General features: G+C 46.9%; 1 protein-coding gene across 4 annotated transcripts in view; it reads right to left on the bottom strand.

The window, feature by feature from the left end:
• The window catches only part of SHANK2 (SH3 and multiple ankyrin repeat domains 2), a 712956-nt gene that overhangs the window by 569465 nt on the left and 128146 nt on the right, over positions 1-15345 (bottom strand). For all 4 annotated transcript variants that reach the window (XM_027856171.1, XM_027856170.1, XM_027856172.1 and 1 more), the window contains exon 10: positions 7938-8015. In XM_027856171.1, coding sequence (XP_027711972.1) covers positions 7938-8015 — 78 coding nt within the window. The remainder of the gene's footprint in view (positions 1-7937; positions 8016-15345) is intronic.

Genomic DNA, 15345 nt, shown 5'->3' with positions numbered 1-15345 from the left:
GGGGCTCAGTTTCCTCATAGACATCGTACATCTCTTCGCCAGGATAAGCCAGACTCTCTGTGACCCCATTTGGGGTTTTCTTGGCAAAGACACTCGAGAGGTTTGCCATTTCCTTCTCTAGTTCATTTGACAGATGAGGAAACTGAGGCAAACAGGGTTAAGTGACTTGCCCAGGATCACACTAAGTGTCTGAGGTTAGATGTGAACTCGGGTCCTCCCGATTCCAGGCTGGTGCTCTAACCACTATATTATCGAGCTGCCCCTTAAGCATCCCTAGCTTCTCCAATTGGTCTTGATAGGGCACAAAGTCAAGGCCTTTCACCCTAGTGGTTACCTTTCCCAGGATGCTTTCCAGTTTGCCAGTGTCCTTTTAAATATTTAGAACAACAATATTTATATTGCACTTTAAGGTTTGCAAAACACTTTAAGACGTTATCTCATTTAAGCCCCACAACTGTGAGGCAGACGGTACTGTGATGCCCATTTGACAGATGAGGAAGCCGAGCTCAGAGAGGCTAGTAAAGCTAGTAAGCAACAAAGGCAGTATTTAAAAACCTCCCTGGCTGCCCCCAAGCCTGCCACTGACTCCCCAGGGCACCTGACAAAGGCTGTCTGCCATCCAGGTTCTCTCGAAGGCGCCCTTCTGCCCACTGCACCATGCAGAGGAGGACCTACTGTTCTCACTCTAATGCTGTCGATAGATTATTTCTGGCTCGCTGATTCATAACATAATATCACTGTGGTCAGGGCCGGCCTTGGGGTCCGGAAGACTGGGACACAAATTCTGCTTTGGTCCGAGGCTGGCTGCGTCACCCTGGAGACAGAAATCCCGGTTCTGCCACTCAGGCCTCAGTTTCCTTACCTGCCAAACACAAGGGTTTAACTGGATGACTCCTCAGACCCCTCCCTTCCAGAGCTAAAGCTGCATTTGTAACCTCAGGCTCACAGTGAGGAGAGCACAGAGGTTTTAAGCAAAGCATCCCTGTGTCTTCTCTCCCTTCCTCGCTTCTCATTTCGATATTTCTGTGTCCTCTGCCAACCTGCAGCTCCCTGGCCTCGTCCTTCAGGGCCCATCCTGGTTTGGAAGGGAGCACCAGACCAGACAAGATCCAGGAAAAAGCCTTTACGTACACAGGCCTGCGGGGAAGGCAGAGACACCTTCCTTCAGCTCGCTGGTGAAGCCCCTCTAGGGAGCCCAGAAGAAATGGCAGGGGGAACCTGGAGAACAGAGAACTTAAAAGAGACCATTTCCTGACATCCAGGTAAAAACCAGGTGCCTGAAGAACCAGAAAGAATACTCTTCCTGATGACAAAGCCCGGACACGCCCAGTGGGCAGGGCAATGGGTGTGTCCCTGGGCCAGCTCAACCTTTCCTGCCCTAGCCCCACCAAGACACTGGAGTCTCATCAAATGATCCCCTCGGCTCTGTAGCGGCCTCCCAGCCCGGGTTGCCCAAAGGCCTTAAGTCCTTGTAGAAATGGGATTTCTTTCTTTCTTTTTTTTTTCTTTTGGCTAGGCAAGGGGGTTAAGTGACTTGCCCAGGGTCACACAGCTAGTAAATGTTATGTGTCCGAGGTCAGATTTGAACTCCGGTCCTCCTGAATCCAGGGCCGTGCACCACCCAGCTGCCCCAGACATGGGATATCTTCTGATGAAGATGTTCCCCACCAGGGGAAGGGAGGAGCTGGCTGGATGCTGCTCACTGGCACCCTTCTGAGCAAGGGGAGGAAAGTGTCTCGCTGCTGCAGACTCTCACCATCTTCTACCACTGGCTGGTCTGAAGACCAGGGGTGTGCTTAGAGGGAGGCAGGGAGGCAGAGGGGGAGAGCTCTGGCTAGCAAGTGTCTTCCTGGACTGCCAGGCTACCCAGCACACAGCTGGCATGGATCCCACTGCATTTCTATGCCATCTGCCCCCAGGGGACTCAGAGCTCTCTGAGGGCAGGAATAATGCTTGGCATCGTGATAGCGCCTACCAAAAGATGGTCCCCTGACTGACTGATCTGAATGCAAATCCTGCCGTATCTTGTGACTATGGGCCAAATGGATAGATTGACCTCCCAAGGTTGTTGAAAGCCCTGCCCAAAGGATAAGCTGCATGGCAATAGAAGTCCTCGTTATCTGCCCAAGTCCACAGTCTTCAGGGATGAAGAAGCCAGGCTGTGCGGGTCTCGGCCATCTCCCTCCCCCTGCCCAGCACAGGGCTCCACCATCACACACTCAGGTGCTGGGGGCTCCCCCCAACCTCCTCATGCTGCTCATTTCCAAGGGAGCACGTCGGGGCCTCTGGACGTCCAGATGGGCAGGACAGCCCCGCTGACCACTCTTTCTACGCATGCACCTTCACATGATTTATTTCACAGTGTGGGAGGCAGAGGTTACTTCCGGTAATGGTACTCCAGGAATGGAAAATGAAATCAGGGGCCCGCCTTGCAGGCTTGCCTCCACGATGAGAATCTGGGGCTATCTGGAATAGTAACTCCCTGCACAGAGGAGAGAGGCAGCCTGGACCCAGCTCCCGGCACATGCGGCAGTTATTAGGGGAGCATGCTCAGCCCCGTGCCCTTCTGCTGAGAGCATGAATAATGTTTCAGGGTGCAAAATGCTGTTAACTCAAGGTATTTTGCATAATTTCCTTACAGTACTATCGGCAGCATCTAATTGCATGTTGTTAGCAGAATAGACAGATGGCAGGGACTGAATTCCTGCACAGCTCCTGGATAGTGAGGGTGCTGCAAACTTTCTGCATCTCCCCCCTGCCTGGAGGGGGCCAGCCCTGACACAGAGATCAGGAACTGGCCAGGAGTGGCCATCAGCAAAGCCTGCTGGAAACTGTCCCGCAGGAGGCAATGTGTTGGCACCAATTAAATTCAACTATACTGAAGCACCTACTATGTGTTTGGTGATGTTCTGAGTTCTTAAGACTCAAATACAGACCAAAACCAAAACTGAATAGTCATCATAAAAAACACCAGGCCCTCCCTCAAAGAGCCTTCATTCTTTCTGAGGGAAATAGCATCTAGGTAGCTAAATAAGTAAACCCAAAAGCACTGATTCTGGGGTGCTCAGCTTCCCTTACAATCCAACTCTCACAGCCATACATACGCTGCTCCTGGGAAAACCACAGCTCTGATTATACGGACCTTTGTCAGCAAGGTGATGTCTCTGATTTTCAGTCTGTCATCTACATTTGCCATAGCTTTCCTTCCAAGGACCAAGTATTTTTTAATTTCATGGCCGCAGTCGCCATCTGCAGTGATCTTTGAGCCCAAGAATATAAAACCTGACACTGCTTCCATTTCTTCTCCCTCTACTTGCCAAGAACTGATGGGGCCAGTTTGCCATGACCTTACGGCGGGGCGCTTATGTTCAACTTCAAGCAAGCTTTTACACTTTCCTCTTTCACCCTCATTAAGAAGTTTCTTAATTTGTTTTCCCTTTTTGCCATCAGACTTGTATCATCTGCCTATCTGAGATTGTTGATATTTCTCCAAACAACTTTTATTTTGATTTTTGTTTCCCCCAGCCTGGCATTTTGCGTGACATACTCTGTTTAAAAAGTTAAATAAAGCGACGACAGGCAGCCTTGTTGTACTCTTTTTCCAATATTAAACCAATCGCCGGTTCCATGTTTGATTCTGTTGCTTCTCGACCCACATACAGCTTCCAGAGGAGATAAGTAAGATGATCTGGGGCCCTGTCTCTTTGAGGACTTGCCACATTTTGTTGGGGTAAGTTTGATCCACATGCTCAACGTCTTTAGTGCAGTCAAGGAAGCAGAAATAGATGTTTCTCCAGAACGCCCTCATTTTCTCCGTAATCCACCGAATGTTGGCAATTCAGTTTCTAGTTCCTCTGCCTCTTCAAATACCAGCCTGCACTTCTGGTAATTCTTGGTTCACATATTGCTGAAACCTAGCTTGCAGAATCTCAAGCATAATCTTGCTGGTGTGCGAAATGAGCACAATTATTTGGTAATTTGAACATTCCTCGGCATTGCCCTTCTTTAGGATTAGGACATAAATGGATCTTTTCCAATCCAACGGCCATATTTGCTGGCATTTTGAGTACAGCGCTTTAACAGTATCATCTTTTAGGATTTTAAGTAGCTCAGCTGAAATTCCATCACCTCCACTAGCCTTCTTGTTCGCAATGCTTCCTAGAGCCCGCTTTACTCCATTCTCCAGGATGTCTGGCTCCAGATCAGTAACCACGCCGTCATGATTATCGTGCTGTTCAGATCTTGCTTGTATAATTCTTCTGTGTACTCATGCCCCCTCTTCTTAACGTCTTCTGCTTCTGTTTCTTCCCTACCATTTTAGTCATTTATCAAGCCCATTTTTGCATGAAATATCCCCTTGATATCTCTAATTTTCCTGAAGAGATCTCATCTTTCTCATTCTTTTATTTTTTTCTATTTCTTTGCATTGCTCATTTAAGAATTCTTATCTTATCTTCTTATCTTTCTTTGCTATTCTCTGGAATTCTGCCTTCAGCCGGGCATGTCTTTACCTTTCTCCTTTCCCTTTCCCTTCCCTTCTTTCTTCAGCTGAAAGTAAAGCCTCAGCAGACAGCCATTTTGCTTTCTTGCTCTTCTTTTTCTTTGGAATGTTTTTGCTGGTGTTGCTGCTACCTCCTGCACCATACTGGAAATCTCTGTCCATGGTTCTTCAGGCCCTCTGTCTACCACATCTGATCCCCTAAATCCATCATCCCTTCCACTTCATATTCACAAGGGACGTTATTTGGGTCATATCTATGTGGTCTGATGGTTTTCCTATTTCCTTCAATTTAAGTCTGGATTTTGCAATAAGAAGTTCATGATCTGAGCCACAGTCAGTCCCAGGTCTTGTTTTAACTGACTGTAGAACTACAAGACTTGGTACTCAGTAAATCTTGATTGAACTGAACTACTTTCAGTTCCCCAAAGAATCTCATACCTTTAAACTAGCTCCATGAGAAAGGGTAAAGAATCTTCCTTGTGTACCCACTGACAGCTGAGATAGGAGATGAAGAGGGAAGTCAGGGCTGGAACAAGAGATCCAAGAATCATCTGCATAGCGATGATAATTAAATCTATGCAAGCTGATGAGATTACTTGGGGAAGCAATATAGAGGGAGGATAGAAGAGGGTCCAGGAAGAGCCCTGAGGGACATCTATGGCTAGTGTGTTCTGGAGGAAGATCCAGCAAAGGAGACTGAGGAGTAGTCATAGAGATAGGAGGAGGACCAGGATGGGGGGGGTTGTTGAGGGAGGGAGAAGGGGAAGGAGGGGGAGGGAGGAAGAGAGAGAGAGAAAGAGAGATCGATCAACAGTGCCCAAGGCTTGGATTTGGCAACTAACAGATCAGTGGTAACTTTAGAGGGAGGAGTTTCAGTGGAATGATAGGGTTAGAAGTCAGAATGTAGAATTAAGAAGAGAGGGAGAAAAGTGGAAATGGAGGCAAGGATTATAGATGGCCTTCTCAAGGAGTCTGGCCACAAAGGGAAGGAGAAATCTTGGACAAGCACCAGCAGGGATGATTGGATCAAGCGAGGACAGAAGTCATCCACTCCAACCTGTCTCTCTGTCTGCTTTGGCATTCATTCTTATTCTCATTTTCACTCTCTCACTCTGTCTCTCTCTCTCTCATTATTATCATTACCGTTGTATTCATATGATTATTGCCACCAATTAAACTTGGGCTTCGAACGGAGAGCTAGCTATGGAGCCAGGAAGTCTTGGGTTCAGGTCCCTGCCAGCTGCAAGACCCTGAGAAGTCACTTCCCCTCTCTCAGGGTCCCAAGCAGGTGCCTGTGCACCTTGGCAAAGGGAGGGCCCTCACCTGCTGATGTTTCCTGACACCAGTGAAATTATAGGTCTGTTTTGTTTTTTAAGGTTTTTTCAAGCACCTGCTGTGTGTGTGATAGGCATGCGGTTAAGCACTGGAGTTACAAAGTTAAAAAAAAGGAAATAACAATGCTTGCCCTCAAGAAGCTGACGTTCTAGCAGCTTTTCTTTTCTTCTCTTTAAAGGTAGCAGCTTTTTCTCCCTAAGCCAGCTTGCTTTCAGGAAAGAAACTGTCAACTTATCACTACAATGAATAAGCACCTTTGATAAAATGATCAAACATGAAATGATTAAATAGTAACATTTGGAAACCCAAAGCCATTTCTAAAAGAAAGCCGTTAGTCACACAATTCAGAAAGGTGTCTAACTCAATTTGCAAGTAAAAACCCAAACAGGAGGGAAAAACCAGCTCACAGCCTTTGCCAGGTCTTTCCGGGTTTCACCATGTTGAGGGACCAGAAAGAAGGTGCTGTTTGACAGGGAGATTGCAATGCCTAGTCACGGAGACCGAGCACCAAGGAAGGGGACATCAGGCGGACATTTGGCCAAACCAAGACTCTACCTTGGAGGTCTAATCCAGCTCAGAAAGCCAAGTCCAAACCTCCCAAAATGTGTACAGCTACACATTTTGTGACAGATGCATTGAAGGATGGGAAAACGATGGTCTTTTCTTATGCGCTAAGCAATCCAGAGACGAAGAAGTCTGAGAAACATGGAAAGACCCTTAAGAACTGATACAAAGAAAGCAGAACCGGGGAAGCAAAAACTATGAGCTCATCAAGGCAAGTGGAAGCAGTACTAACAGATAGTCAAGGTCTGATTCACTGTAATGAACGATCAGAGATCCCAAGGATGGGTCTCAGAAACATAAAACAAATTTTCCCTTCCTTCAGGACAGAGGTGGGGGACAAAGGTGCTGAATGGTATGTACGCTGTTAAGCTGGGTCATTTTGCCAACAAATTATTAATTATTTTGTTGTTGTAACAAAGGAAGGCTGAAAGGGGACAGGCAGGGTTTATTAGGGAATGACTAAGGTTGAAAAAACAAAAAAGCAACATAAAACAATTCTGAAAAATCTACCTGGCCAGATGTATTAGTCTTTGAATGAGAAGAGATGAAAGTAGTGAGTGGACAAGTTTCTAGGCCTGAAGTCGGGGAACCCTAGGTGCAAATCCCACCTCAGATGCTTACTAGCTATGTGACTCTGGTGAAGTCATTTAATCTCTCCCTGACTCAGTTACCTAATCTATAGAACGGGGATGGTTACAGTACTATACCACAGGGTTGTAAAGATCAAAGAAGTCAACAAACATAAAGATCTTTGTGAATCTCAAATGTATATTAGACAATCACTGCCATTATTATTAATCAATAGCTAGACTGTTTTTACACAGCACTTTAAGATTTACAGAGTGCTTCACATATATTAACTCATTTGACACTCAGCATCCCTATGAGGTAGGCACTGTTGTTAGCTCCATTGCACAGAAGGGGAAACTGAGGCAGGGAATGATTAAGTGACCTGTTCAGGACCAGAGAGTTAGTGTATGAGGTAAGATCTGAATTCCCGATCTGAAGCATCATTCTTTAGCTATGGGCTTTCTAGCAGTCTCTATCCCCAGTCTATCAAGGCTCAGCTGTGGTCCTGGGCTGGTGCCCTGTGGAGCTTTCTCATGGAGCTAGCCCTATCCCGAGGACTTGGGGAGCACCGTGGGCAAGGGAGGCCAGAGGAAGTCCTGGGCATACAGACTGGAAAGCCCTTTCCTCCAATCCCCTCTGGCAGCCTCTTTCTGCTCAGAAGGCAGGGGCCCAGGCAGCACACTCAAGCAGCTGCCAAATGGAATTTCTCTGAATCTTTATTCATTCTCCAAAGCCACGCTCCGGGACGCACCGAGGGCGAGCTGAATGGAGACACCACCCAGGCTGCTTAGCCTAATGGGACAGAGGGTAGTGCCGATGGGCCCGAGTGGAGTCCCTTGGCAGCTTCTAGAAGAAGATAGGGAGCCGTGCCTCCTCACCACTGGCCGTGCTCAGACACGGCGGTCAGGACCAGAGTGCATGCACAAGACCGTGGCCTTCAGCCTCTTCAGCTGCGAGAACTGCTTACCTGGAATGGTGTCTGGCTGTTGTAATTCTTCAGTTCCTTGTTGCCCCCACGGAACAGCAAAACTCGAGCACAGCTGTCCTGCAGAGGAAGAGGAGAAACATGCTCATCAATGCCATCCTCAAGGAATTCTCCCAACCCAACGGGCAAGAAGGCTCTCCCTGGCCCAACTAAAGCAGTATGATTCTTATGTAAAACAACAACAATAATAACAACAGGTAGCATTTGTGTGGAATTTAAAGGTTTGCAAAGGTTTTTCCAAATATCATCTCCCTGGATTCTCATAATTATTCTGAGAGGTAGATACTGTCCATATCCCCATTTTACGGATGAGGAAACTGAAGCAGAGAGAGGTGATGTGATTTGCTATGGGTCACATAGCTAGCTAGTCAGTATCTAAGACCGGTTTTGAATTTCTTGACCTGAGGTCCATTGCTATATCTGCTGAGCCACCTAGCTGCCAGAAAATGTAAAAGGCACAAGCAACCTTAATTCCTAGACTTTGCAGGCTGAGAAACTAGCTTACGGACAGCACCAGACAACGCTCCCCAAGGCCGGCCAGGGCCCCACCTCAGCAGATTTCAATGTATACCACTGATGAGGGCATGGATCTGAAGCACAAGAGGAAAAAAGAAGCAGGGCTATGGCATGTAACGTGACCATGGCAGGGTAATGAACTCAGGAAGGCCTCCAGTGTGCGGAGCACACAGACACAAATCTCACAGGATGAGACTGCAGGGATGGATTCTGTTCCAATTACAGACGTGATGCTATCAGCCAATGGTGCCCAGACCACTGAATTTGGAGGTCACAGGACCCCAATGCGACCTCCACTACCATGTGCGACCCTGAGCATCGCTTAAACCTCCCTGGCCTCAGTTTCTTCATCTGTAAAATGAAGGAGGTTAAATTAGACGTCTTCTGAGGTGCCTCCTAGGTCTATATCCAAGATACTTCAACTCGATTCAATTCAGCACTTATTCAGTAACACCTACAATGTTCCCGGAGCTCTCCTCTATAGAATAGGTTTGGAGGGTGGGGTGGGGGAAGGTAATGAGATTTCATTGATGCTGTGTTTTAAATGATGCCTCCCCACCATAAGGAAAGAAGGAGCCATCCCAGCACACACAGAGTCAGCACCATGCAAGGGCACAGCATTACTGTTTGAAGCATGATTTTTGTGTGTGACCTCACAGGGAAAACCTAAAGAGAGAATTCAAGGAAAACCACAGGGGCTGAATAGGAATTTTTCAAAGACTTTCCCATCCTTCCATGACATACACATTAAAAACTTGGGCCCTTGTTAAACAACCAAACCATGGGAAGGTCAGCCTTGGAAATGCAATGAGGAGAGCTGGGTCTGCATCTGTACAGACACTTTCTGTGGGTTGCCAAGGGAAGGAATGGTGAAATTCTCTGTTCTAATCCCTACCTATCATTATCCCACCTCTCCTTCTGCCTTACATCCCCAAGCCTCGTTTTTCATCAATGCCATGGCCTCCAGCCCCTCAGACCCCCACTTCTCTCCCAGGCCATTTCCCCTACACTGGCTACACTCACTTCCTTTCCCCATCCTGACTTCCTTCTTCCTTACCTCCTATCACTCAGGTGCATTCTGCCCCCCTCTTCTCCTTCACCCATATCTCACAGGTAGAGGTGTCCTTCCTCCTTACCAAGGCTCACCCCTCTACTTAATCAAGTGGAGCTGGCTTTGACGCTGCCTGGCTGTGACATCCTGGGCTAGAGACAATCTCTTTAAGCATCAGGTTCTTCCTCTACAATCAACCAATCAACAGCCATTTATTAAGCACCTACTATGCTCTCAGCATTGTGTTAAATACTGGGGATAAGAAACCTGCAGAAGCCCAGCTGCCCAGGCCCCCCAGGAACTTAGGGGAGACATGAGGCACAAGACATAAAGTCCACCCAACCAAATAGCAGGTTGGGTGATTCTGGGAGGCTGGGCCCAGCAGCAGCAGCAGCAGCAGCAGCAGCAGCTCAGGGGGGATCAGAAAAGGTTTCATGCAGAAGGAAAGCTGGACTTCAGCTCAAGCTGGAAGGAAGTCAGGGCTCTGGAAAATGGGCATAATAAGAAGACTTATCTCATGGCATTGTTGTGAGGGTCAAATCAACCCAGTATGTGAAACGCTTCACAGAATTTAAAACCCTGTACAAATGTACGTAATTACCATTAGGGTGAGTTATCATCATTATTACTGTCCTGGCCCTCATCTCTACAAGCCTGGACCATTGCCAGAGTATGGCAGTGGGCTTCCTACCCCCTGGGCCTCTCCACAGCTGCCAAAATGACCAACTCAATGCGCAGGTTTGACCACGTCCCTCCATTGCTCAGAAGCTTTCACTGGCTCCCATCTCCTGGAGGACAGAAGACCAATTCTCTGCCTGGCATCCAGGGAGCTGTTGTTTTTCATCTTTGAGTCCCCAGTATGTCTCTGGGCCTAGCACATAGCATGTGCTTAAGAAATGCTGATGAAATTGAGTTGAAATGAAATGGAGATTGATAGAGGGCAGATATTTGACCCTAAGCTTACCCACTGGCAGCATTCAAAGGGGAGAGTCGACTCCTTCACTCATTTTAGAGCAAAAATAGTTCTGTCTCCAGGGCTGACAGGTTTATTGGTGGTGGTGTGTGTGTGTGTGTGTGTGTGTGTGTGTGTGTGTTTTGTTTTTTGTTGTTGTTGGTTTTTTGTCTTTTTTTTTTGGAGTAAGATATCCGTGGGATTCTAACTGGTATCTGAAGTCCCCAGGAGATTCCCAGACAGGACACTGGGCTGGAGGGTGGGGGTGGGGCAGCATGGCAGCGTGGCCGTGTCTGTACCTTAGACAAGCTCCTTTCCCCCGGTTTGCTCATCCAGCTGTGTTGGTGGAAACTTGAGATGTTATCCCTAACTGGTGCTTCCTCTAAGGAGAGTAAATGGTCCTTTCCCCCCCATCCAGTCTCCTTAGCAACCTTTCTTCAATAAGGCGGAGAGATGAAGACAAACACACAGATTTATTAATCTATTTGCTTTACTGCCTATAGGCCTCCTTGACCGTGCGTTTCTGATCACATCTACTGGGTTCAGATTTCCCTCTCGCTTTATTATGAATTCAACTAATTAGGGATTTGAGAAGAAGCAGCAAATTGGCTGCCTACCTGTGCATCGATATGCCTCCGGCGGCTCAAGATCGGCCGCACATTTATCTCAGGGTTCTGTAATGAAGGGAGCTTGAAATATCAAAGGCTATCAGGCTGAGGCGGTTTGTCAGAAAAAATAAAAGAAGAAACCTGAGTTTAGGAGTAGAGGAAATCAAAGAAAAACATGGATGTCTCATGTCTTCAGCAAGCAGATTCTTTGAACAGTGACAGAGAAGCTGCCCAGGGGGCGTGTGATAGGACCCTGGCATCGTCAGCAGAGGCCAAGAATCGGCTGAGTGGGAGCCAGGTGCCAAGGCTCCAAGACCTGGTGACGAGACTCCACCCACTGGGGAAGCCTTGGTCCATGATTCAGTTGCGGGGGAGGGGTCAGAATGGGATCTTGCAGCATTTTCCCCCAAAGTTTCAATGATCCTGAAAAACACAGCCTGGTCATTTCTCTTGCTAATTAAGAAGCTCTGGAACATAGTGGACAGAGAGCAGCCTGAATTGGAAAGACATGGGGGGGGGGGGGGGTTCAAGGTCTGCTTCTGATATACATTAGCAGCATGAGCATGGGGAAGTCATGTTACCTCTTCAACATCGAGGCAGTGCTCCAGGCCCAAAGTCAAGGCAATATGAGACGAACTCCCATCCAGCCCAGCTGCCCTCCTCTGCATGCTCTCCTCAAGTTCATCAGTGACCTCCAAGCATTGACCACGACGCTCCAGATGAGGCGTGACCAGGGCGAGGATGCAGAGGCTCTCGCCCTTTTTTTCCAATTACTTGAACTTTTCCTAATGTTGCTTTGCTCGTTTATCACATCACCCTGCTGACCCACATTTTGCTTGTTCATGTCTGCCAGCCACCCCCCATCGTTTTCAGACAGCCTCTGCCCAGCCAGCCATCTCCAGCCTCCACTTATGAAGCTGACTTTTTGAACCCAAGCATGACACTTTAGATTTGTCCCTATAGCATTTTCTCATACTGGATTCAGTCACCACCCTTTTGGATCCTGCCTGTCATCCAGAGCATCATCTATCCTGCCCAGCTTTGTTTCATCTGACAGTTGGACAAACTTGGCATCTATGGCCTTTTCCAAGTCAATGACACAAATGTTGGATGACAGCAGACCAAGTACAAATCCCTGGGGAACTCTACTGGAGACATTGTGCCAAATCGACATTGAACTATTCATGTCCCCACTGGAATCCAATCATCAGTCCTCCCACTGACTCTGACCCTTCCATGCCTTCATAGATAGATGGTGACACGAGCAGCTGTGGGGTAGGCAAACTCAGATTGAGTCGTAGTACACATGGACAGGTTGGTCCTTGGCTATCTCCCTGAGACTATACTTGAAGTCAGGAGCCTGGTGGATACTGCCAAAGATTTTCTATTTGGGTCAAGCGTTTAAGAACTCTGGCCCCTCTCCAGGTCATGGTGAGGTATTGGAGAGGGAGAAGAACTGTGGAGGACATGTAGAAGACAGATCCTACAAAGAACTGTCAGGTGGGCCTGCTGAGCCACTGGAGAGATTCTCAAACCACAAGATGGCAGGCAAGCAGATTCAGTCCCCATTTTCAAAAATGGAACGAGAATAAAGTCTGCAAATAATACACCCATGAGCTTGACTTGGATTGCTATGGAAATTCTAGAGTTGATCATTCAAAGTCCTGGTGGTGACCAAACAGAAAGGAAGCAGTGACTGCCAAGAGTCACTGTGGCTTCATCAAGAACAGCAGGTCAGACCACTCACCTGGTTCCCTTTTCTGACATGATTGGAAGAGGAGGTGAATGTTGGACATGAATTTACCTAGATTTTGATGAGCCATCTCATAGGCCTCTTGTGGAGAAGGCAGTGATGAGCTATGGATTAGATCAGAATACTCTCAGCTGGATTCAGACCTGGTTGGATAGCCAGACTCCAAGAATAGTTGTCAATGGCTCAAGGTCCACATGACAGAAGGTCTCCAGAGAAGGACCCCAGGGATCTGCATTTGCCATGGGCTGTTTCACTTTTTTTTCATCAATGACTTCAATAAGGATATGGATGGCAACTAACACAAAGCTGTGGCAACACACTCGATGACAGTCAGAATCCAGAAAGATCTTGGTAGGTGAGAACACTGGGCTGAACTAACCAATGGAAACTCAGTAGGGATAAATGCAAAGTCTTGCCCTTGGGACTAAAAAAATCAAATTCACTAAGTATACGATGGGGGAGGAGTACAACGACAGTTGTTTTGATGAAGAGTTGAGGGTCTTGGTGCACCTCAAATTCAAAGTGAGTCAGCAGTGTGATGTGGTAGACAAAGAGTCAATGTAAACCCAGGCTGCATAAATAAAGAGAGGTCATAGCTTCCAGTAATAGGGAGGTGATAGGTCCAAGGCACTTTGTCCTTGGCAGACCTCATTTGGACTTCTGGGTTCAGGTCTGAACACCATGGTATATGAAGGACAGGAACAGCTATTGATTATCCAGAAGAGGGCAGTCAGAACCATGAGGGGTCCTGGAGACCAGGTCATATGGGGATCAATCAAGAAGCACTTATTAATCACCTACTAAGTGCCAGGCACTGTGTTAAGGTAAAAATAGTCCCTGCTTGCCCATGAGGAGCTCACGGTCTAACTGGAGAGATAACATGGAAGTACAAACTAGATATAGACAGTGGATCAATTGAAGGTATTTGGCATGTTTAGCCTGGAGAACACTGGTGGTAAGAAGGGGAAAGTGATAATAGTTGTCTTCGAGTACTTGAAGGGAAATAGACTTGTTTGGTCCCAGAGTACAGAACCAGGAACGGAGGAGGTGGGGGAGGTTGTAGAGAGACCAAATTAGATGTTAGGAAAGATTTTCTAACATGTGAGCTACCCCAAAATGAAGCAGACTACAGGTGGACATGCACTTATTGAGTGAGTTCTATTGGGAAGCCCTGGACTCCTCACTCTCTCTCACATCCCAAATCAAATCTATTTTCAAAGCCTATCTGCAGCATCTCTTGTCAATGTCACCTCTGCAGCATCTCTTGTCAATGTCACCTCTGCAACATCTCTAGTTGATTTCACCTCTGTAGCATCTCTTGTCAATGTCACCTTTGCAGCATCTCTTTTCAATTTCACCTCAGCAACATCTCTTTTCAACTTCACCTCTGCAGCATCTCTTGGTCATGTCAGCTCTGCAGCATCTCTTGTTGATTTCACCTCTGCAGCATCTCCTGTTGATGTCACCTCTGCAGCATCTCTTTCAATTTCACCTCTGCAACATCTTCTGAACACACCCCCTTCTCTCCTTTGATGCTACGTTGGTGTAGATACTTTTCACTTCACACCTGGACTATTGCAATAGTTGCTGGGTAGGCAGTCTGGCTTAAATCTCTCCCCATTCTAATACATCCTCCAAAGATTCAGGCACTAAAGTGATTTTCCTAAAGCATAGGTCTAGTCATGTCCCCCAACTCCCACTCCAACCTCCACTTAACAACCTCCCATGGCTTCCAGGAGTAAATAGAAAATCCTTTGTTTGACTTTTAAAGCCCTTCCTATCTTACCAATCTTCTTAAACTTTACCACCCTCTATGATGTTGGCAACTAGGGAGGGGGGGAAGTGGGCCTGGAGTCAAATAGACTTATCTTCCTTAGTTCAAATCCAACCTCAGACACTAACTAGCTGTGTGACCCTGGGCAAATCACTTAATCTTATTTGCTTTGGTTTCATCATATTTAAAATGGCCTGGAGAAGGAAATGGCAAAGCCATTCTTTTATCTTTGCCAAGAAAATCCCAAATTGGATCACAAAGACTTGGACAGACTAAAACAACTGAACAACAAATAGTCCAGTGACCCTGGCCTTCTTATTGTTCTTTGTTATCTCCATTTTATAGTTGACAAAACTGAGCCTGATAGAGAGAAAATTATTTGCCCATAACTACATAGCTACTATTATGCGCTAGATGCAATACATTGGGGATTCAAAGAAAGGCAAAAGGCAGCCCTGCCCTCAAATAGCTCCCTGTCTAATGAGGGAGACAAGATGCAAACCATGTACAAATAAGCTATAAACAGGGTAAGTTGGGAATAATTACTAGAGGGATGGCAGTAGAATTTAAAAAGGTATGGAAAGGCTTCCTGTAGAAGGAAGGAAGGAAGCCAGGAGGTAGAGATGAAGAAAGTGAACATTCCAGGCATCAGGGACAGCCAGTGAAAATTCTTGGAGCCTAGGGATGTATTCTTTTGTATAAGAAATAGCTAGGAGATCAGTGCCACTGGATTAGA

This window comes from Vombatus ursinus, unplaced genomic scaffold (genome assembly GCF_900497805.2).
Source record: "Vombatus ursinus unplaced genomic scaffold, bare-nosed wombat genome assembly UNPS02011369.1, whole genome shotgun sequence".
Taxonomy (NCBI): Eukaryota; Metazoa; Chordata; class Mammalia; order Diprotodontia; family Vombatidae; genus Vombatus; species Vombatus ursinus.
The sequence above is the reverse complement of the archived record's forward strand: the minus strand, read 5'-3'. Positions and strand labels throughout refer to the sequence as shown.